At 42.2% G+C, this 25,216-nt stretch overlaps 1 protein-coding gene across 8 annotated transcripts in view; it reads right to left on the bottom strand.

The window, feature by feature from the left end:
- The window catches only part of rmp24 (ribonuclease MRP subunit p24), an 80,909-nt gene that overhangs the window by 42,184 nt on the left and 13,509 nt on the right, over positions 1 to 25,216 (bottom strand). For 7 of the 8 annotated variants that reach the window (XM_078539198.1, XM_078539193.1, XM_078539196.1 and 4 more), the window contains 3 exons: positions 6,878 to 6,993; positions 1,891 to 1,913; positions 1,603 to 1,802 (listed from right to left, as the gene is read on the bottom strand). In XM_078539198.1, the coding sequence (XP_078395324.1) occupies positions 1,603 to 1,802; positions 1,891 to 1,913; positions 6,878 to 6,966 (312 nt within the window). In that variant the 5' untranslated portion in view covers positions 6,967 to 6,993. Of the gene's footprint in view, positions 1 to 1,602; positions 1,831 to 1,890; positions 1,914 to 6,877; positions 6,994 to 25,216 lie in introns of those variants that run through there. The other variant, XM_078539200.1, reaches the window with a different exon arrangement.

Here is a 25,216-nt window from a genome sequence, read left to right as displayed (position 1 = left end):
CTCGTCCATGCATCCAGAAATCTTTATAAGGTTGAAATATGGAAACTAAGTACTGGACAGTGAGAGTCAGAAAGTAGTGACAGGGGTGGTGGGAGAGAGGGTACTGAAAGACCAGCAGAGAGGAGACATGAGGTGGATCACGCCAGGCAATTAAATTAGATCCAGAAAGGCAGAGCACACCAAACCAGGAAAAGTAAAAGAACAAAGATTGGTCACCCAATATCTCAGGGACCCAAGAATCTGTTGAGCAGGATGTTCAGACAGAAGTATTCCTGAGTCTGCATGCAGATACACTAGATTACTTGAGCGCAGTAAATATCGGAAAATGGAACCAAAAGAATTTATAGATCATACCTCTTGAAGTAGTGGAAGCTGACAATTCTTTCCCTCCCTCATTATTGTAACCAATGAAAAATGAATGCAATGTTGCAACTTGTTATAACATAATATACAAAGAATATTCTTCTGACCATTTAAGATGACGATCAGAAAATCGTACGTCCAAATAGCTGGTATGTCCTTCATGCCAGATATGAAGTTGAAAATTACTTTATACTTTACAGTATTTTCCCAACAGAAAAGGTTATGACAGGCCTGATGTCATCTGTTACACTTGTGACAGCAGAAAGGAAGAACTTTCATTTAAATATCGCCATATCACATCTTCAGTTTGTCCCAAAGCACTCCGTGTCCAATAAATTACCTTTAGCAGTGCAGTCACTATTGTATACAGGCAAATAGGGTACAGTTGATAACAGGCATGCGGTTCTCTACAGCCATCTGGATTCCTCAGTGTAAACAACACAACATTCAGATCCAACAGCATTGTAGACCTATCACCGTGAGCAGCTACAAATCCATAAGTGATCTCTCATTTAGATTCTGGAACTTTAACTGATCTTCTTTAATTATACATTTGTAAATCTTTCAAAATTCCTGTGATTCCTCTTGGGAAACCAAGAAGAACAAGAGCAGCAGGTGCATGGTAACACTTACCACCTGTAAGTTTCCCTCATAGTCACACATCTTCCTGATTTGTTCCTTCACTGTTGCTGGGTCAAAATCCCTTCCTAACAGCACAGTGAGCGTACCCACGTCACACGAACTGCAGCGGTTCAAAGCAACGGCTTACCATCATCTTCTCAAGAACAATCAGGGATGAGTAATAAATGCTGGCCTTACTAACGATGCCCACATCACATGAGCAAATAAAAAAAATTACACAAATATAGCTCCCAAAGTGAATTTTTTCAAAGCCCCTCCCTATGGTAGGACAACACAGTGACCTGCAGCATCTTGCACATAGAAATAACAAAAAGAGGCTGCTACTCCAGAAATAAAATCCCTCTCTGGCCCTTTTATCCACAGTTACAATCATTGAATTCTGCAGTGGTTGCAAATGGCACATGGCTTTCAAGTATATATAAGAATGTGTTATTGGACATTATCCTAATTCAATAGCTGACAGCTCTATGTGACTTGGAGGCCACAATTTACTCTAGGATGTTGAAGCTCAGAGTTACAATGAAAAGGGAGAGAAAAATCACGGTAAACATGACAGCAGCTTTTCTTACACGTTGACAGGATTGCGTCAAACCTTACCAATGTGCTCCTGGAGTTTCTGTATTTCTGCAGCTGTCGTACTTGTTTGAGATTAAGTTTCCAATTGGCTGCTTCACGTTGCAGTAGCTTTTTTATCTGCCACTTCATCCCCCTTTTGGATTTCATTCGCACTCTGTGGTTTCCAGGAAGAAAGCACTCGAAGCAGTGGCTGCAGACTCCTTCTAGTTTAACTTTCATACCTGCAAGAAAAAGGCATGGTTAACAAAAGTTAGTCCAAAATCTGTATATTGATCCAAGCAATGAAGCAGCACAGTGTTTTATACTGACCTGTTACAGACTGATGCGTCCATCTAAAAGGGAAAATGAAAAAAAAATCAAAAATTATTTAAACCAGACTTTTAATATTTAAACAGGAAATTAGCAGGTCCAGCAGCTTCTGTGCAAAGAGAAATGTATGACAAACAGTCATTGACCTGAAGCATTAACTTTGTTTCCCTCGCCACAGGTACTGCCAGACCTGAGCATTTCCAGCATTTTCTGTTTTCATTTCAGATTTTCAGCATCCACAGTACTTTGCCCTCGAATCACTTCAAGAGTATATTCTACATAGAATGATATAAATACAATTTCACAAAATAAATCACAGAAAAGCTTAAGGTAATATAATAACAGATCACTAAATGTCCAAAATCTGAATAAGCTATACTAGATTTCAACTGAAGTTCAATCCCTCATGTTTCGAACCCACCCAGGATTACAGGTATCTCCGGGACATACAACGCTCCTCGGACTGCTGTCCTCGTCACAGTCTGAGATCCATACTCAATGCCATGCGCCGCCATGTGAACACACTTGACCTCTCCCTTCAGCAGCACCGCCGCACCCTTTTTCAAAGCTGTGCATGCCCCCAGTTTCATTTTATTCTTCATCCCATCCGACGCCTCAACAAGAAACTTTGTTTCTTTCTTTCAGGTGCAAAGGAACACAAGCTCCAACAACTCATCAACACCAACACCCACCCAGGACCCTCCACCCCTGCCTGTCCCTCTGTCCCCATCCTGTCTTCCAATCCCAGCCCCGGCCGTGTATTCACCATACCCCCTGACCATCCCCTCTCTGACGCTGAACGTTCAGTGCTCAGCAAAGGACTTAGTTTCATACCTTTACGCTCTCATCTCAATAAATTTCGGGTTCGGCACGATGCTGAACTCTTCTTCCGCCGCCTTCGTCTCCGTGCTCACTTATTTGGGCAGCAGTCCTCTCCCCGTTCAACGGATCCTTTTACCCACCTCCAATACTTTCCCTCCACCTGGACCCCTCCCTCTGGATTCTTACCTTCTCTTGATCTTTTCATTGAGAACTGTCGGCGTGACATTAGTCGTCTCAATTTCTTTGCTCCTCTCACCCACTCTAACCTGTCTCTCTCTGAACTTGCTGCACTCCGTTCTCTCAGGTCCAACCCTGACATTGTCATCAAACCCGCTGACAAGGGTGGTGCTGTTGTTGTCTGGCACACTGACCTCTACCTCGCAGAGGCTGAGCGACAACTCGCAGACACTTCCTCCTACCTCCCCCTGGACCATGATCACTGAACATCAAGCCATTGTTTCCAGGACTGTCACTGACCTCATCTCCTCTGGAGATCTTCCTTCCACAGCTTCCAACCTGATAGTCTCCCAACCTCGGACCGCCAGCTTCTACCTCCTACCCAAAATCCACAAACAGGACTGTCCCGGCAGACCGATCGTGTCAGCCTGTTCCTGCCCCACGGAACTCATTTCTTGCTATCTTGACTCCATTCTCTCTCCCCTTGTCCAGTTCCTTCCCACCTACATCCATGATTCCTCTGACACCCTACATCATATCAACAATTTCCAGTTCCCTGGTCTCAACCGCCTCCTCTTCACCATGGACGTCCAATCCCTCTACACCTCCATCCCCCACCGGGATGGTCTGATCGCTCTCCGCTTCTTCCTCGAACAGAGGCCCGAACAATCCCCATCCACCACTACTCTCCTCCATCTGGCTGAACTTGTTCTCACACTGAACAATTTCTCCTTAAACACCTCTCACTTCCTCCAAATAAAAGGTGTGGCTATGGGTACCCGCATGGGCCCCAGCTATGCCTGTCTCTTTATGGGGTATGTGGAACACTCCTTGTTCCAGTCCTACTCAGGCCCCCTCCCACAACTCTTTCTCCGGTACATCGATGATTACTTTGGTGCTGCTTCACGCTCTCGTCTGGACCTGGAAAAATTTATTAATTTTGCTTCCAATTTCCACCCCTCCATCATTTTCACATGGTCCATCTCTGACACTTCCCCTCCCTTCCTTGACTTCTCTGTCTCAATTTCTGGTGATAGACTGTCCACCAATATCCATTACAAGCCTACCGACTCCCACAGCTACCTTGACTACAGCTCCTCACACCCCGCTTCCTGTAAGGACTCCATCCCATTCTCTCAGTTCCTTCGCCTCCGTCGCATCTGTTCTGATGATGCCACTTTCAAAAACAGTTCCTCTGACATGTCTTCCTTCTTCCGTAACCGAGGTTTTCCACCCACGGTGGTTGACAGAGCCCTCAACCGTGTCCGGCCCATCTCCAGCGCATCCGCCTTCACACCTTCCTCTCCCTCCCAGAAACATGATAGGGTCCCCCTTGTCCTCACTTATCACCCCACCAGCCTCCGCATTCAAAGGATCATCCTCCGCCATTTCCGCCAACTCCAGCATGATGCCACCACCAAACACACCTTCCCTTCATCCCCCCGGCGGCATTCCGCAGGGATCATTCCCTCCGGGACACCCTGGTCCACTCCTCCATCACCCTCTACACCTCAACCCCCTCCCACGGCACCTTCCCATGCAACCGCAGAAGGTACAACAACTGCCCCTTTACTTCCCCTCTCCTCACCATCCAAGGGCCCAAACACTCCTTTCAAGTGAAGCAGCATTTCACTTGCACTTCCCTCAATTTAGTCTACTGCATTCGTTGCTCCCAATGCGGTTTCCTCTACATTGGAGACACCAAACGCAGACTGGGTGACCGCTTTGCAGAACACCTTCAGTCTGTCCACAAGCATTACCCAGACCTCCCTGTCGCTTGCCATTTCAACACTCCACCCTGCTCTCATGCCCACATGTCCGTCCTTGGCTTGCTGCATTGTTCCAGTGAAGCTCAAAGCAAACTGGAAGAACAGCACCTCATCTTCCGACTAGGCACTTTACAGCCTTCTGGACTGAATATTGAGTTCAACAATTTTAGATCATGAACTCTCTCCTCCATCCCCACCCTCTTTCCGATCCCTCTTTTTTTCTCAATAATTTATATAGATTTTTCTTTTCCCACCTATTTCCATTATTTTTAAATGTATTTCCATCTATTGTTTTATCTCTACCTTTTAGCCTTTTTTGATTCCTTCACCCCACCCCACCCCCATTAGGGCTATCTGTACCTTGCTTGTCCTGCTTTCTACTCTTAATTAGCACATCCCTTAGATAATATCACCACCTTCAACACCTTTTTGTCCTTTTGTCTGTGACATCTTTTGGTTATCTCCACCTATCACTGGCCCTCTATCCAGCTCTACTTGTCCCACACCCCTTAAACCAGCTTATATTTCACCTCTCTTCTATTTTTACTTAGTTCTGTTGAAGGGTCATTCGGACTCGAAACATTAACTGTGGTCCTCTCCGCAGATGCTGCCAGACCTGCTGAGTTTTTCCAGGTATTTTTGTTTTTGTTTTGGATTTCCAGCATCCGCAGTTTTTTGCTTTTATACTAGTTTTCTTTTGCTTTGGTAATGCTCTATTTATATTATAACAGGCAGGGAAAACATCACCTTAAAAATGAACAGACTCCCTGGCCCTGGAGGCAAAGAACTGGTAGTGCCATATAAGTTGGCCACAAGTAGTAGGTGGGCTGAGCTTCAGGTTGGCCCATAAAACCCAACAATGCAACTTCAGTATTGTTGCCCTATGATCATCTTAAACCAATGGGGAAGGTCCACAGCCAGAACTGGAGGTCAGTGATTTTTTTTTTAATAAGTAGTAAACACCAGAATACATTTTTTAATCAGCAGACATGGATGAATAATAAAAGCAGTAAAGGAAGAACCTGTATACAATGCCTCATTATAGAAAAATGAAGTTTGAGGACAATCTAAGCTCCTAAGTACCCACTTACAAAAGTTTTGGTTTAGAAAACTTTAGTCAAGCCAAGATTATAGCAGTTCCATTCCTTTAAAAGAATTCTACAGGCTGAAAATTATATTTTATCCAACAGGATTTAACAAGAATAACTATGCCACTAAACTTCCCGTTCAGCTGAAAGGAAAAAGTTACTTTGAAAAGTAGCCACATGAGCTGCATTAACTCAACCTAGCCAAAAATAACATGCATATCTTCAGCTGCCCAGCACCCTGCAACACTCAGAGCTGGGTAGGAAGAAGCATGAACCAGAAATGAAATAGCACTTTTTTCTCTTCTCCAAAGCTGGTTTGAGTGTTTCAATTTCTGTGATGCCCAAAGCCATGAGGAAGGCAAACTTTTCTTCCAGTCTGAGCAAATTGAAATAAACAGAAGTAATTCTTAAGGGCTCACTCAGATTCAGAATCCCCAGTAAATCTCAACCATCCCCTTCATGTCAGATTAAAGAAGTTATCTGTACACAGCCTTCACATCTCCATATAATGAAAGAGTAGATTAAAATACATTGCAGCTAAAGTCATTAATAGAAGTCACGGTGGGTAACATTGACATACTCATGACTGAATTATGGAAACATTCCTCAAAAATTGACTAAATTGGATTTGCACTGTTCCCTTGTACGAATGTGGTCAAGATTTTGTTTAAAATGTTTTTTAGTTTTAAATGGTGATTATTACAAGCATGGAGACTGCTTACATATTTCCCTTTTGCTAGGAGCTCTCTCCCAAACACAAGTGACTACTGAAGATCCTAATAATGCAGATAAAGGATTGAAAAGGGGAAATGAAAGTAGAAAGAATTATAATATCAAAATCACAGTTTGCCAACACAAATCAGTTTCAATTCATAAGGTATTTGTTTAATATTTTAGCAATTTAAAAACAGGTGTTATGAATAGACTGGCATGACCAGTCAGGTGATACATCACGATAAATATATTTCTTTGCAAATTATCTGGTCGGCCCCCCAAAGGTGGATCTATCTAAAGTCTCAGTTTGGCAGGACATAATCTCCACATTACACTCTTAGATCCAATTGATCAGTAATATGGTAACAGCAACAATGAAAGAAGTTGATTAAAATGACCCAACTGTACATTACTTACAAGAGGTAGCGCGCCTCCGCTGGACACGTTTCCTTCAGCTGAAAAGCTGAATTCTTGAGAAATTGCAGTCTTTTGGCAACATCAGCCATGTTACAGCATCAATGGGAAATAAAGACCTAGACAAAATAGTATGCTAATAAGTACGGTTTATTAATTTCCAAAAGGTTGCTTACACACAAAGTATGCTTTATTGCAATAATGTTTCTGGTAAACTTTCCATAAGGAGTCCACAGTTCAAATTCTAATCTCCATTAACACTGGACTTGCAAGACATTACACCAGCTACCCCAACCCATCAGGAAGCAACACTGCCCCTTCTCAAGCCTCCGAACAGATCAACTGAAGAGCACCAGGAATATTGGGAGGCAGATGTCACTGACAAGGCCAGCATTTATTGCCCATCCCTAATTGAAAAGGTGGTGGGGAGTCAGCTTCTTGAACCACTGTAATCTGTGTGAAGGTGCAGCCACAGTGGTGTTAGGATAAGGAATTCCAAAGTTTTGACCAGCGACAGTGAGGAACCTTTGATATAATTCCAAGTTTGAATGGAGTGCAAATTGCAGGTGAGGTATTCCCATACACCTGCTGACCTTATCCTTTGAGCTGATAAGAGGCCACAGTGTTGGAGGGTACTGCGGAAGAAGCTTTGGTGAGTTGCTGCAATGCATCCTGCAGTGTTGGTGGTGGAATGTTTAATGTTTGATGGTGTACCAATAAAGTGGGCTACTTTGTCCCAAGCGGTGTCACGTTTCAAGTGTTGTTGGTGCTGCAATCAGGTATGTGGACAGTTTTCCATCACGCTCCTGACTTGAGTCTTGTAGATGGTGGACAGGCTTTTGGTTGGGAATGGGGGAGATGGGGAGGGGGATGGTGGTAGAGGTGAATTTCTCATGACCCAGCCTCTGACCTGCTCTTGTAATCACAGTATTTGTGCGTCATGTTTCTGGCCAATGGTGACCTCTAGGATGTTGATGCTGGGGATTCAGCATCAGCAATATCATTGAATGTCATGGGGAAGTGGATAGGCTCTGTCCTATTGGAGGTAGTCATTGCCTGGCACTTGAAGGCACAAATGCTACTTGCCAGACATCAGTCCATCCTGAACGTTGCCCAAGCCTTGCTATTTGCAGGCATGGGCTGCTTCATTATCTGAGGAAGTCATGAAAACAGAGCATTGTGCAATCTTCAGCAAAAATACAATTTCTGACCTTATGACGTAGGGAAGGTCATTGAAGAAGCAGCTTAAAATGGTTGGGCTGAGGACACTACCCCGAGGAATTCTTGCAGCAATATCTTAGGACTGAGGTGATTGGTCTCTAAAACGCCAACTTTCTTCCTTTGTTCTAGGTATGGTCCCAACCAGTGTCAAATCTCCCTACCACCCAAAAAATTTCCATAACATAAATTTAACTAGCATTTCTTGATGCCACATTTGGTCAAATGCTGCCTTAATGTCAAGGCTGTAATGAGGTCTGGAGCAGGGTGATCCTGGGAACCCAAACTGTGAACTCATGAGCAGATTATTGATGAATGATGTTACGAATGTGAGGTTTTATAAGATAATTATATTTTGGGCTGTCTCTTTAAAGCAAGGTAAAATGGAGCAATGTGAACTGATACAAGTTCTGTCCAACAACCGGTCTGTGGAGCTTGGTTACCATGCGGACCAGGGCAAATGCTACTGAAATGTATTTCACACCTGAACGCAAAAAAGAGAGGCAGCAGTTTTGTTGAGGGGAGATTTACAGATTCTGAGGCAGCTGTTTTTGCTTTTCTGTAGACTGTAGACTCCAAGGCAGTTTGATTAAAAAATCCTGGGTGGACAGAGTGGGCGGCAGACAGCGTGGGCAGCGGACAAAGAGAAAGGGATAGTGTAGTAATTATGGTTTTATTGTGTGTGTGATGTACCTTTAAGAATAATGCATGTTAAGGAAGATCACATGATCTTTAGTAACCAATAGAAGAGTCGCGTGGACTACCTCAAAGTGAGTAGTGTAGAAATAGGAGTTTGAGTTAAAAGCACACGTGTAGTTGCTGCTGAGTACCTTATAAATAAACAAGAAATGTCTGCAGGTCAACTCTATCAATAGTACCAACTCGGCCACCACTCACAACAAACTGGCAACTAGGATAAAACAGAATTGAACAGAAGAAATCAAGTTGAAAAGAAATCGGCATTGTGCCTCACCCAGTGATTGGAAGTAGAAAGCTCCGCTAGAATTGAAGATGATATCCCCTCTCAAAATTCCACAATTCAGGAGAATTGATCCTTTCAATCCAGCCACAGATGATTGGTCTTATTACATAGAACGTTTCTGTTTCTTTTTTCAAGCATATGAGATTACGGGGGCAGAGAAAAGGCGAGCAATCCTCTTAAGCACTTGTGGGTGCAAAATCCATGGTTTGATTCAAAGTTTGATGGCACCCAGTGCCCCAGATTCGAAAAATTGCGATGAATTGGTGTACCTTTTCAAGGGTCATTTTCAACCAAAGCATTCAGTAATGATACAGAGATTCGAGAAATAGAGCCCTGGGTGAGACAATTGCATGCTACGTGGCAAATTTGAAACAGTGAACAGAACATTGTAAATTCTGCACGTCTCTAAACGATATGCTCAGAGATCGTTTAGTGTGTGGTGTGAATGAGGGCACTCTTCATAAAAGATTGTCTGAAATGAATTTGAATTTTAAGAAGGTGCTAGAGATAGCACTGGCCAGGGAAAGTGCAGTAAGAGATTCAAAAGCAATACAGGTTGTGCAAAATGGTACCATCCTCCACATCGGGAGGGAAGCCCCAGCCGAAAAGGGTGGGAAGAGGCAAGAGTAAGTAAATATAACTTAGCAGCAAAATCAAAGAATAATTTCAATAGAGGTTGAAACAAAGTCTTTTAACGACCGGCAGTTTAAAAAAATAGAATGCTATTATTGTCACAGAAATGGACATATAATGAGACAGTGCAAGGAAAGATTCAAGCAGGCTTGTAAACAAAAGAAGAAGCCCAATGAAATCTACAGTGTAGAAGAGCCTGAAACAACAAATTCTGACATTTATTCGTTGTTTAATCTGAAAATTGGAAAGACAGAACCAATATTTGTCACAGTGAAAGTAAATGGCAGACCTGTTAGAATAGAAGTGGACTCAGGAGCTTCCACTACAGTAATTGGGGAACATACCTTCAGATATCTGAATAATGGTGAACATCAATTAAGTTTGGAAGAAACAACTGCCAAACTAAAAACATATACGGGTGAAGACATTCAATTCAAAGGCATAAGCAGAGTAGCTGTCCATTATGGAAGCCAATTGGCAAAGCTACCCGTGATGGTGGTAGCAGGCAAGGGGTCAAACCTCCTGGGGTGAAACTGGCTAAATGAGAATAAGTTAGAATGGGCTGAAATTTTCCAGTTGAGAGTAAATGAGTTACCAGAGCTACTTCAAAATTACGCCACAGTCTTCAAGGACAAACTTGGGAAGATCCAGGGGATGCAGGCAAAAATTCACGTGGATCCGGAAGCAACCCCTCGATTCATGAATGTGAGACCGGTATAATACACATTAAGAGAAAAGGTCGACACTGAACTGGACAGACTAGAGAAACTGGGCGTTATACAACCTGTATAGTTCTCAGAATGGGCAGCACCCACAGTCCTTGTCCTCAAACCTGACCAAAGCGTCCAAATTTGTGGAGACCACAGATTGACGGTTAATAAAGTAGCTAAGCTAGACAGGCACCCCATTCCAAAAACTGAAGGCCTGTATGCCAAGCTGGCAGGTGAATCCACCTACACAAAGCTTGATATGAGTCATGCTTACCAACAACTAGAGTTAGATAATGCCTCCCGGGAATTTGTCACAATTAATACCCAGAAAGGGTTGTACCAATATAAACGATTGCCTTTCGGTGTCTCCTCGGCTTGTGCCATCTTTCAGAGAACAAAGGAAAGCTTACTGCAGGAACTGCCCCAGGTTGTAATCTATTTAGACTACAGTATTGGTGGCAGGGTTCACTGAAAAAGAGCATTTGGCAAATTTAGAAACGTTTCTTGCAATCTGGAGTGTATTTAAAAAAAAGAAAAGTGCATGTTCCAAACAAGGGAGGTAATCTATTTGGGTCACTGGGTAGATTCACAGGGCCTCCACCCGGTTGAGGAGAAAATGAGAGCCATAAGAGAGGCACCTGGGCCAAAGAACACCTCAGAGCTCAAATCATTCCTAGTAATGATTAACTATTATGGACAGTTATTACCCAATTTGTCCACTGTGCTGGCCCCCCTGCATTCTCTACTCAAAAAGAACCAACGTTGGTCTTAGGAGGCACCCCAGAAAGAAGCTTTCATAAAGATGAAACAATTGTTGCACTCATCAACCTATTAGTGCATTATGACCAGACAAAAGAATTGGTGCTGACATGTGACGTATCTCCCTACAAAGTGGGAGCAGTGCTCGCTCATTGATGGACATTGGTAAGGAATTGCCTATAGGTTACTTATCAAGAACGCTCACCACAGCGGAAAAGGGATCCTTGCAGATAGAAATAGGCCTGTCCATCATCTTTGACATCAAGAAATTTCACCAGTACGTACACAGCTGCCATTTTACAATCGTTTCAGACCGCAAACCATTGCTAGGATTGTTTAGTGAGGACAAGGCTATACCAACCATAGCATCAGCAAGAATACAACAATGGGCTTTAATCTTGGCAGCATATGAATACACTTTCGTACATAGGCCTGGCAATCAAATCGCAAACACCAATGCACTTAGTCGTCTGTCTTTACAAGAAAATGATGAGCACGTCCCAGTTCCACAGGAACTTGTTTTATTGTTAAATTTCTTAGATTCTTCGCCGGTATACACTCGACAGATCAGAGACTGGACAAGTCGGGACCCAGTCCTATCTCAAGTACGAGAACAATTGTTTCATGGTTGGTCACAGGAGCCCGTATCTGACTAAATGAAACCGTACTTCAACAGAAGGCATGAAATAACCATCCAGGATGGCATCTTATTGTGGGCAGCATGAGTGATAGTTCCTCCAAAGGGAAGGGAGCCACTTATAAATAAACTACACAGCGCACATCCAGGAATTTCCCAAACGAAGACCATAGCATGCAGCTACCTATGGTGGTCTTGGATGGATGGCAAAATAGAGCTTTTAGTGAAGAATTGTGTGCAATTGTCAGCAACTGCAAAAGTTACCATCGACAGCTCTGTTACACCACTGGGAGTGGCCAGGCAGACCCTGGGTGCGGTTACACATTGACAATGTGAGACCTTTCCTGGGAACAATGTTACTGCTCATTGTCGATACCCATTCAAAATGGTTGCACACATGATGTGAAGTCACCAAAATCAACTGCTACAATTGAGAAACTACGTCAAAGTTTTGCCATTCATGGACTACCAGAAGTAGTCATTTCTGATAACAGCACGGCATTCACGAGTGCTGAGTTTCAACGGTTTATAAGCCTCGACGGTATCACTCATGTAAAAACTTCACCGTACGACCCTTCCTCAAATAGACTGGCCGAAAGGGTGGTTCAAACGTTCAAGGCAGGCACGAAAAAGCTAACTGGCGGCTCCTTATCAACTAAGTTAGCACACTTTCGTTTTCGTTACAGGACCGCCCCTCGCACAGCAACAGGTGTCACACCTACGGAGTTGTTGAAACTCCATCTCAGGACAAGATCGAGCTTAATAATGCTGAATTTAGAACAGAAGATGGAAAGGAGTCAGGGAAGCCAGAAAATTACACACGACTGGCATAATCGTGAGAAGAAATTTACCATGGGAGAGACGGTATACTTGGAAGAACTTCAGAGAAGGAATAAAGTGGTTACGGGGTGAAATAAGTGCAGTGACTGGACCTCTATCTTACCAAGTGGAGGTGGAAGACCGGATTATCAGGAAACATGTGGATCATTTAAGGAAGAGAGAAACAAATCACCAAGAATTGGTTCCAACAGCGTTCATGACCGGGTCAGTGTTCCGTGTTGAGAGTACTCAGCCCAGAACAGACATGTCTGATGTTCCTGTAAGAGTTGAGGATACAGAACTGCAGGTGCCCACCGAAGCACCTGATGCTCAGGCAACTCCGGAAAAGGAGGTTCCTGACAATGCTTCAGAAATTGTGGAGCTGAGATGTTCTACACACATCAGGAAACCACCTGAAAGGCTGAACTTGTAAATTCCTTACCCAGTGTAAATACTATGTTGTCTTAAAAAATGTTGTACTTGTAAATATATATATATCCAAGTTAAAGGGGGAGGAATGTAGTAATTATGGTTTTGTTTAGTGTAATGTACCTTTAAGAATAATGCTTAAGGAAGATCACATGATCTTCAGTAACCAATAGGAGAGAAGCACAGGCCACCTCAGAGCGAGTAGTGTAAAGATTGAAAGCACACATGTAGTTGCTGCTGAGTATCTTATAAATAAACTTTAAGTTTCCACCCAAGTGGTGTCTGCAGATCAACTCTATCAATAGTACCAACTCGGCCACCACTCAATAGACAGAGAGAGGGACAGACATCACAACTGCTGCGGTCTGCAGAGGGAAGAGGCTGTTTTATCTGTTAGCTTCTAGGCAGAATGCTGGGGAAAGCTTGTCCACTGGCTGAAGAGAAAGAACCTGCAGCAATTTAAGGAGACTGGAAGATTAGCCATGGTGAGGCTGGGAGAAGGAATCACCAGAGTGGGCCTTACTGCTGAAAGTCGATTCACCAATTCTCAGGAGACAGAGGGAAAGGACCATCAGTGGAAAAGGGGTGTTACGACTCAGCACAATTGGGAGAATTGAACCCATTGGAAGCTGAGAGTGATTGTGGAATGTTTCCTATAAAGACTGCAATTCTGTGGTGTAAAAGATATTAATGCATATAGTGTTATTGGAAATTATTTTTAAATTGGATTTGTAGTAGGGTCTGTGTCTACAGGTGTGTGTGTGTGACTTATTTGGATTAAAGCCAGATAGTCTGAGTGCTCTGATGTATACTAGTTTTGAGATGTTAATTGGGTGAACAGTAAGTTAAAAGACAGAGTATATTTGCATTTGTGAATAAACCATTCAAAAGGAGGGAGTAAAATCTTGCACCTTGCTGGGAAACACCAAGAAATGTGTTCATATTACTAATGAAATTGGAGTTATGAAAGGGGTTTTATTGTCAAAAGAGGTGGAGTTCAAAAGCCTAGTGATACAATGAGAATTTACATTCAAAGGGAAAGCTAGGTATAACCCGAGAGGAATTTGTGGGTGCAGGTCAGAGGCACGTAAGATCTAAGCAGCTTGTAAGCCCTCCAACTGTTTGCAAAGGAACCAAATTGCAAGGGACCTCATTTTGAATTTGTAAGATCAAATGTGCTTTGCCTGGTGTCTGTTTAAAGTCTATGGGTTATTGTTGCCTTGGTGAAGATTTACCTGGGAGTGATTAATTTGGGGATTTTTTTAATAGTTATTATGGTAGCAATTTGTAGACATGTGAATGTATATTTGTTTAATTTCTTGTTAAATTAATAAATATTTAATTAAATGTATATTAAAAAACCTCTTCAGAGCTGCATCTCAAACATACTAATTGAAAATATAGGCTGAGATTTTAAGTAACTCAGCCTTTACCAATTGCTGTGTCATAACAGTGGAGAGCATATATATATAATATATATGTGTGTGTATATATATATATATATATATATGCAGCGTGAAGTTGTGTTAAGACATTAACAAGGGTTATCTTTTCTATAGTTTAGAGTATTAGTTGCCTAAATAATGTTTAGTTGATGTTGATTTTAATTTTTAAAAAAGTCTTAAAACCTTGTCATGTGATTCCTTTATGTTGGTCACTAGAAATTCAAATGTGTTTTTAAAGGTATCAGTCTCTACAGGGATTCTAACAGTAAGTGCCACTTGATAGCACTGCCGACGACACCTTCCATCATTTCACTTAGGATTAAGAAAAGGCTGGTGGGGCAGCAATTGGACTTGTCGTGCTTTTTGTGGACAGGACATAAGTAGCTGGGCAATTTTCCACATTGTCAGTTGGATGCCAGTGATGTAGCTCACTGGATCAGCTTGGCTAGAGGCATGGCTAATTCTGGAGCAAAGGTTTTCAGCAGTAACAGCCAGGGTGTTGTCAGGGCCCCTAGCCTTTGCCGCATCCAGTTCTTGCTATCACATGGAGTGAATCAAATTGGTTGAAGTCTGGCATTTGTGATGGTGGGGCTCTCAGAAGAAGGCTCAGAAGGATCAGTGGCTCAGCACTCCTGGCTGAATATGGTTGCAAATGCTTCAATCTTGTCTTTTGCGCTAACATGCTGGGCTCCATCATCATTGAAGGTGGGCAAATTTTTGGAGCATCCTCCTCCTGTTAGTTGTTTAATTGCTACCATAATTCATGACTCAACATGGCAGAACTACAGAGCTTTGATCTGATCTGCTGGATTGTTTGGCTCTGTTGTACAGCATGCTATTTCTGCTGTTTAGCTTCACCAGGTTGGCAGTTTATTTTTAGGTATGCCTGCTGCTGCTCCTGGCAGGCTCTTCTACACTCTTCATTAAGCCAGGGTTAAGAGCTAGAATCCAGGAACATGCCAGGTCATAAGCTTACAGATTGCGGATGTAAACAATTCTGCTGCTGCTGATGGCCTAAACCACCTCATGGATGCACAGTTTTGAGTTGCTAGATCTGAATCAATCCCATTTAGCACAGTGATCGTGCCACACAAGTTGGAGTGCGGAGATGGGATTTTGTCTCCATAAGGACAAAGTTGTCACTGCTATGGATAGGCACATCTGTGAAGACAGGTTGATGAGGTCAAAGTCGAGTATGTTTTTCTTTGTAGGTTCTCCTATCACTTGCCATCGGCCCAGTCCAGCAGCTATGCCCTTCAGGACTCGGTCAGTAATGGTGCTACTGCTCCATAGATGGACATTGAAGATTCCTACTCAGAGTACATTTTGTGCCCTTGCTACCCCTATAGCGCTTATTCCAAGTAGTGTTTAGCATGGAAGTGTGCTGACTCATCAGCTGAAGGGGGGGGGGGGGGCAGTAGGTGATAATCAGCAGGAGGTTTCCTTGCCCATGTTTGGCCTAATGCCATGAGACCTCATGGGGTCTGGAGTCAATGTTGAAGAATTTCAGAGCTACTCCCTCCTAACTGTACACCACTGTACCACCACCTCCAGTGGATCTGTCCTGGCGATTGAACGACACATACCCAGGGATGGTGATGGAGAAGTCTGGGACGGTGGCTGAAAGTCATACACTCAGAATTGTACCTATGTCGGGCTGTTGTTGGACTAATTAGTGAGGAAGACATCTCAAGGTAGATTGGGCGGGGGGGTGGGGGGGCTGTCTTTGTTGCATTAAATGTCTAAGTTGATACTGTGTGGTCTGTGTGGTTTTATTCTTATCTAACGTTTTTTTAAATAGCAATTTGATACAATCAAATGGCTTGTTAGACTATTTCAGAGGACAGTTTAAAGTCAACCACATTGCTGAGGGGCTGCAGTCATATAAATGCCAGACCGGTTAAGGATAGCAGATTTCTTTCCTGAGCATGACATTCGAGAATCAGATGTGTTTTTATGACAATCTGGTAGTTCTACGGGTCACCATCACTAATACTTTCTTCTTATTCCCAAATTATTTAAACAGAATTTAAAATCTCTAGCTGCCATGGTACAAGTTGAACTCATGTCTCTGGATCATTAGTCCAGGCCTGTGGTCTAGCATTATTATACTACTGTATACCATAGATTTAGAAATCAAAGAAAATATCAGTATTCAACCTTTAACTTTATCCTTGTTTGTTTCTCTGCATGCCTAAAAGTCAGAAAGCTAAGCACAAATATTTCCCCAGCTCATTAGTTAAATAGAATAGGTAGCAGAACTGGGACCACACCAACCATCTTCTGCACTATGCACTTCCAATGATCCTTGCTCAGTAGCAATAAATAACATAGAAGCTGAGCCATTTGCTGAAGAACTGTCAGCCACACAGACCTCAGCTTCTCTGAAAATAGCTATGCTACTCTCAAAGCACATCATAACACTCACCTGACTTAAACTTGATTTCATACTTCTTCACTGTTGCTGGGTCAAAATTCTGGAACTCCCTCCCAAACAGCATTGTAGCTGAACCTACACCACATGGACTGCAGCAATTCAAGGCGGCTCACCACCATCTTCTCAAGGGTAATTAGGGATGACAATAAACGCTGGCTTTGCCAGCAATGTCCATATCCATGAAAGAATAAAACTTCCCTCAAAATTGCCAGAGAAGACCCGGCATCCATGGAGTCAAGCAACAACAAAAATAACTTGTATTAATATAGTGCCTCAATGGAATAAAAGTTCCCAAGGCACTTCACAGGAGCATTAAAATGAAGGCATCGCTTAACCAGGAGCCAGTGTTGATCTACAAGCACAGGGGTGATAGGTGAATGGGATTTGATGCGAGTTAGGACATAGGTAGCAGGGTTCTGGATGACCTCATGTTTTCAGTGTGTAGAAAATGGGAGGCTGGCCAGGAGTAATTTGAACAACCAAGTCTGGAGGTAACAAATGGTGAGGATTTGAGCAGAAGAGCTGAGGCAGGCCTGCAGCAGCAGAACCACAGACCTCAGGCATCAAAACGAGGTTGGGTTAACTCTTGGAGTCATACATATGGAAGCATGCACTGTTATCATGCAAAGCAGCACTAGGAATGTCTCTCTGAATCTCACTAACACTGCAACCCCACAGCAAAGGATATTAATATAGATCTATTTGCCTCATTTTCTTGGAGCATTGCTTCCAGGAATGCCTGAAAATGAGAAGATTCCAGCTTTTATAATTTTGTTAACCTATGTGGGCAACACCGTACCTACAAAGTTATGTACTTTTGTCCATTATTTCCATCCATTCCGGCCACCCCCACAGCCCATTCCTATCATCATCAATGTACATTTAACTCTATTTTGAACTATATCCCTAATTTCTGAGGTGAAAACTTCTAAACACAATTCCTTGGCCTCAAACGTAATCTTGAAAATCTCTGAAGTATCTAGACCCCCAGCAGGCTCCAAGCAACCTTCCTTGACCCAAACTAACCCTGCTTGAATCAGCCTGCCTCAAGGAATATATCTATATTTTTCCTCTTAATCTTTAATCCCATTTCTAGCTATTTATCCAGCTCGGCTTGTCTTAAGGCAATAATCAACAATGGCATATTAAATGTATGTCACGTTCCATTACGCTGGGTAAGATATAATGGAGCAAATTTTCTGACCTCTAGTCTCATTTTGGGCTGGTTAATTTTGAACTGCTCAGTGCTACCCATCAACCAGATAACCTACATAGATCACATTATACAAGTCTCCCTGTCCTCCAGATTTCTTTTCATCAATGAAAGTAAGTTTATTTCATACCTGTCCTCATACTATACACGTCTAGCTCCTATCACATTATGAATCCTCTGCAATACACAAATGTCTTATTGAAGATAAGGTATCTGAAATTGTACAAAAATGTGCCCGCAGCAGTTCTACAATGTTGATATATTTGCATACAGTCAGAAGTAAATACATGGCATTGTTGTGTCTGCGACACTGGTTTAAAACAACACTTTAAGTAGATCTTAAGTAGGAGTTGCTTGCACTAGTAAAGAGACCAATAAGGAAGTGCAAAAGTCTTATTAATTCCAATAACAGATGCAATTTACCATCTAAAGTATTGGGATCTTTATTTGAAGTCACTAACCATCTTTTTACCAACTGGCTCACTCGTCTCAAATTACTTAAAGGCAATATTCAACGAAGTATGGCACCAAGGGACCCTAGCAACACAAGTTCAAGGGGGCTCAAAAGAAAACTCCTATGTTGGCTAGAATCATCCTTGGCATAAAGATGGCTAAGGTTACCACAGGGCCAACCATCACAGCACCAGACCATCACTGTAAGAGTTCTAGGTGGGAAGTAGAATCAGTTTTGATCTAACTATCTTCAACTGCTTCATCAATGACCTTCCCTTCATCATAAAGCCAGGAGTGGACTGTTAATGATGCTTTCACAATCAAGTAGATCACACGTATGACAGAGATGTGGAGAAATTTCTTCACTCAAAGGGCTGTGAATCTTTGAAATTCTCTACCCAAGAGGGTTGTGGATGCTCCATCGTTGAATACATTTAAGGCTGGGATAGACAGGTTTTTGGTCTCTCAGGGAATTAAGGGATACGGAAAGCGGATGGGAAAATGGAGTTGGAGCCCAAGGTCAGCCATGATCACATTAAATGGCAGAGCAGGCTGATAGGGCTGTGGGGTCTACTCCTGTTCCTATTTCTTGTATTCTTGTATTATCACCTCCAATTATATCACTTATGAATTTTAAGGGCCCACTCTTTTCCTCTTTTACTATTTGCTGATCATATAGTTCACTAGATTTTTTCCTGAGCATCAAGTTTAAACATTAAAGGAGAGGGCGGGAAGGTCTCCCTGGCATAGCATGTGACTGCAGACTGACTGGGCCAGTTAGAATAGAATAGCATGAAATGTCAGAAATCAAATTATTGCAGATGCTCTAAGCATGACAATTAAAACAGAAAAGTTTGTCTATATCCTAGAGGTCTGGTAGCATCTGTGGAAAAACAGATGTCAGTCAATGTTTCAGACCTTTCCTTGAGACAAATAACACCTTTTTGATCCACTCATAGTTATACAATTTGACCATCTGAATGCGTGATATCCCAACTGAATTGGTGCTGATTCTAGCCTCCCAATGTGCAGCTCATATGCAGCTAGTTGCAATCCATAAATAAATGTGTTGGGATCTGAAAAGGGCAGTGGAGCTCACACTACAATGAAGCAGCTTTAAATTATTTTGTTACAATAGAGCCAGCTCCTGCCAGCATCAACTGCAGTGATTTGCCTTTGATTATCTAGGGCAACAACGTCCACACAATATCTAATTTGAAAATGGGACAATATGAATCCCATGTGATCTCAATTAATCAGAAGCTCAGGTGGGCAAGTGTTGATTGCTGCATTGACTAATTTCACATACTCAGCTTTAATTTCTCAAAGTTGCTAATTGCAAATCATTAGAAATCCCATTCAATTAAGAATACAGACTTAGCTCAGTCCTTAGTTAATTAAAAATGTTATACTGTTCTTTACTGAACTCTCCTGGTTTCAGTAATAGTTCTGTTTGCCCTTCAAACTCAAATGGACTGCTGTTAACAGCAGTAGCTTTTTCAGCCAACATGAGTAAAGTCTTTTGGGTAATTTTTGGACATCAACTGTGTTTTTAAATTCCAAGTTAACACTTCTGAGGCTGCAGTTCACAACTACTGTTCATTTTAAACCTTTATTGTAGAATAATTTCTTAAAATGTCATATGTAAGATGATTTGACCAAGCTTTTAGTCACTCCTCCTTCTTTGGCCAGTTATTTTTTTGTCTGATTACACTACAGTAAAGCACCTTTGACCATTTTCCTACATGAAGATGTAATTGTTATTGTTACAAGATGTTATTGTTCCTGTTTGCTGAATCATTGTTGTGGGTTTGCCAAATCATGTTTAATTACTGAACTACATTGTAACGCCAACAAAATAACCACTGTGAACTGAACTAGCATCTGATGTGCCTTATAATTTTTGACTTCAAACTTGATATAGAAACATAGAAAACAGAAGCAGCAGTAGGTCATTTGGCCCTTTGAGGCTGATCTGCTATCTCAACGCTGTACTCCCGCACTCTCCCTACACCCCTTGATGCCTTTAGAGTCCAGAAATCTATTTCCTTCTATTATTATTCAGTAACTTGGCCTCCACAGCCCTCTGTGGTAGAGAATTCCACAGGTTCACGACCCTCTGAGTGAAGAAGTTTCCCCCTCATCTCAATCCTAAATAGTTTACCCTGTATCCTGAGACTGTGCCCCCTTGTTCTAGACCTCCCAGCATCCCTGCATCCTGTTTGTCCATTCCTGTCAGAATTTTATACATTTCAGTGAGATCCCCTCATTCTTTTAAACTCAGTGAATAGAGGCCTAGTTGACCCAATCTCTCCTCATACGACAATCCTGCCATCCCAAGAATCAGTCTGGTGAACTTTTGCTGCACTCCCTCTATGGCAATTATATCCTTTCTTAGGTAAGGAGACCAAAACTACCACACAATGCTCTGGGTGTGGTATCACCAAGGCCCTGTACACGTGCAGTAAGACTTCTTTGCTCCTGTACTCAAGTCCTCTCGCAATGAAGACCAACATTCCTTCTTAACTGCCTGCTGCAACTGCATGCTTGCTTGCTTTCAGTGACTGGTGTACAAGGGCACCCAGGTCCCTTTATACATCAACACTTCCCAATCTATCACCATTTAAATAATACTCTGCCATTCTGTATTTCTACCGAAGTGGATAGCTTCGCACTTATCCACGTTATACGTTATACATACATTTGCCCATTCACTCAACCTGTTTAAATCACCTTGAAGCCTCTTAACACCCTTCTCATCACTCACATTCTCACCAAGTTTCGTGTCATCAGCAAACTTGGAAATATTACATTTGTTTCCCTCATCCAAATCATTGATATATATTGTGAATAGCTGGGGCCCAAGCACTGATCCCTGCGGTGCCCCACTGGTCACCATCTGCCACTCCAAAAAAGACCTGTTCATCCCTACTCTGTTTCCTGTCTGCTAACCAATTCTCACTCTGTACCAATATATTACCCTCAATCCCATGTGCTTTAATTTTACAAACTAATCTCTGATGTGGAACTTTACCAAAAGCTTTCTGAAAATCCAAATACATCACATCCACTGATTCTCCCTTATCTATTCTGCTTGTTACATCCTCAAAAATCTCCAGTAGATCTGTCAAACTTGATTTCTCTTCATAAATCCATGTTGACTTTGCCTAATCCCATTGATATTTTCTAAGTGTCCTATTATCACATCCTTTATAACAGGCTCTAGCATTTTCCCTCCTACTGATGTTAGGCTAACTGGTCCATAATTCACTGTTCTCTCCCTCCTTCCCATCTTTTTTAATAATGGGGTTACATTTGCCACCCTCCAATCTGCCAGGAATGTTCCAGAATCTTGGAAGATGCCAAGCAACGTACCACTATTTCCGCGGCCACCTCCTTTAGTATCCTGGGATGTAGATTATCGGGCCCTGGGGATTTATCAACTTTCAGTCCCATTAATTTCTCCAGCACTATTGTTTTATTAATACTAATTTCCTCCAATTCCTCCTTCTCACTAGACCCTTGGTTCCCTAGTATTTCTGGGAAGTTATTGTGTCTTCCTTCATGAAGACAGAACTAAAGCAGTTGTTTAATTGCTCTGCCATTTCCTTGTTCTCTATTATAAATCTCCTGTTTCGGGCTGTAAGGGACCTACATTTGTCTTCACTAATCTTTTTCTTTTTACATACTTATAGAAACTTTTACAGTCCGCTTTTATGTTCCTTGCAAGTTTACTCTCATACTCTATTTTTCCCCCTCTTTATCAATATTTTGGTCCTCCTTTGGTGAATCCTAAACTGCTCCCGATCCTCAGGCTTGCTACTTTTTCTAGCAACCTTATATGATTCCCCTTTGGATCTAATAAGACCCTTAATTTATTTTGTTATCCATGGTTGGGCTGCTTTTCCTGTAGTGTTTTTGCACCAAAAAAGAACGTATAACTGTTGCATTGCATACATTCGTTCCTTAAATATTAGCCATTGCCTATCCACCATCATGCCTTTTAATTAAGTTCTCCAATCTATCTTAGCCAACTCACGCCTCATACCTTGTAGTTTCCTTTGTTTAGACTTAGGACCCTTGTTTCAGATCAGTCTACTTCATTTTCCATCTTAGTGAAGAATTCTATCATGTTATGGTCACTGTGCCCTAAAGGACCCCACACAAGATTATTAATTAACCCCTTCTCATTGCACAGTACCAAATCTAGGATAGCCTGTTCCCTAGTCAGTTTCTCGACATACTGGTGTAAAAAACCATCGTGTACACACTTCAGGAATTCATCTGCCGCAGTATTATTGCTAATTTGGTTTACCCAATCTATATGTAGATTCAAGTCATCCATGTTTACTTCCTTGTTACATGCATCTCTAATTTCCTGTTTAATGCCATCCCCTACCTTATCACTACTTTACTTTATCACTAAGTAGTTTGGAAGCCTATAGACAACACTCCACTAATGTTTTCCGCCCCTTGTTGCTTCTTAGCTCCACCAAGACTGATTCTACATCTAGATTTTCTGAGCCAATATCCTCTCTCACTATTGCATGGATTTCATCCTTTTCCTTTTTGCCTGTCCATCCTAAATAGCTCTCATGGGTATTCAGTTCCCAGCCAAGGTCACCCTTCAGCCGTGTCCCTGTAATCACAATCATATCGTACCCATTTACATCTATTTGCGCTGTTAATTCATCTATCTTATTTTGAATGCTCCATGCATTCAGATACAGTACCTTAACCTTCCTCTGCCTTCCAATTTTGCTTTCTACTTTTCTGTCTTTCACTCCTACCTTTGTTTCCCTCTATTGTCTCCCCGCTCAGGTTCCCAACCCCCTGCCAATCTAGTTTACACCCTCCCCCACAGTACTGGTGAACACCCGTGAGGATATTGGTCCCAGTCCGGCTGGGTTGTAACCCGTCCAGCTTGTACAGGTCCCATCTTCCCTAGAATCGGTCCCAATGCCTCAGGAATATAAATCCCTCCCTCCTGCACCATCTCTCTAGCCACACATTCATCTGGTCTATTCTCCTATTCCTGATCTCACTAGCACGTGGCACTGTAAGTAATCCTGAGATTACTACCTTTGAGTTCCTGCTTTTCAATTTATTTTCTAGCTCCCTATTTTCTGCTCTCAGGACCTCATCCCTCTTTTTACCGATGTCGGTGATACCGATATGGACCACGATCTCTGGCTGTTCACCCTCCCCTTTCAAAATATCCTGCAGTGACGTCCTTGACCATAGCGCCAGGGAGGCAACATAGCATCCTGGTGTCATGTCTGCAACCACAGAAACTATCTGTTCTACTTACGATAGAATCCCCTATTGCTATTGCTCTCCCACTCTTTTTTTCCCCTCTCCGTGCAGCTGAGCCACTCGTGGTGCCATGGACTTTGCTCTTGTTACATTCCCGTGCGAAACCATCTCCCCAGCATATCCAACACGGAAAATCTGTTGGGAGAGGGAGAGAGACCCAGGGTGCTCCTGCACTACCTGCCTAGTGCATTTACTCTGTCTGGCAGCCACCCATTCCCTTTTTGCCTGTGCACTCTTTACCTGCGGTGTTACCACCTCACTGTACGTGCTATCCATGAAGATGTTAAGCTAACTGCCCTATAGTTTTTGAATAAACACTGGCAGTTCTCCAATCCTCTGGGACTTTTCCAGAATCTAAGGATTCTTGTAAGATTACGACCAGAGCATCCACTATCTCTGTAGCTACTTCCTTTAATATCCTAGGATGCAACCCATCAGGTCCAGGGGACTTCTTGGCCTTTAGCCCCATTAGTTTCCCTAGTACTTTTTCTCTCGTGATAGTTATTGTATTTATTTCCTCCCCCACTTTTGCCCCTTCGATTATTTAGTATTTTTGGAATGCTATTAGTGTCCTCTACCGTGAAGACTGATGGAAAGTATTTATTCAACTCCTCTGCCATTTCCTGGTTCCCCATTATTTCCCCAGCCTCATTCTCTAAGGGGTCTATGTTCACTTTGGCCTCTCTCTTCCTTTTTATATATTTAAAGATGCTCCTACTATCCATTTTTATATTATTTGCTAGTTTACCCTCAAAGTTTATTTTTTCCCTCTTTATTATTTTGTGGTCATCTTTTGTTGGTTTTGAAAACTCTCCCAATCCTCTGGCTTACCACTAATCTTTGCCACACTGTATGTTTTTCTTTCAATTTGATATTATCCTTAACTTCCTTGATTAACCATGGTCAGTTTATCCCCTTCCTAGAATCCTTCCTCCTCACCAGGATATATCTTTGTTGTGAGTCATGAGCCATTTTATTAAATGTCTGCCATTGTTCATCAATAGTCTTTTCTGCTAAACTCCTTTCCCAGTCCACTCCAGCCAACTCTGCCCTCATTCCTTTGCAATTACCCTTATTTAAATTTAGCACAATTGTTTCCGACCCAAGCTTCTCACTCTCAAACTGAATGCTAATTCTACCATGTTTTGGTCACTGTTTCCTAAGGGATTTTTTACTCTGAGATCATTTATCAAACCTGCCTCATTACACATTACCAGATCCAAAATAGCCTGATCCCTGGTTGGATCCACAACATATTGCTCTAAGAAACTATTCCGAATACACTATGAAT

The sequence above is a fragment of the Cetorhinus maximus genome, chromosome 3, assembly GCF_964194155.1.
Source record: "Cetorhinus maximus chromosome 3, sCetMax3.hap1.1, whole genome shotgun sequence".
Taxonomy (NCBI): Eukaryota; Metazoa; Chordata; class Chondrichthyes; order Lamniformes; family Cetorhinidae; genus Cetorhinus; species Cetorhinus maximus.
This window is presented reverse-complemented; position numbering and strand designations above follow the sequence as displayed.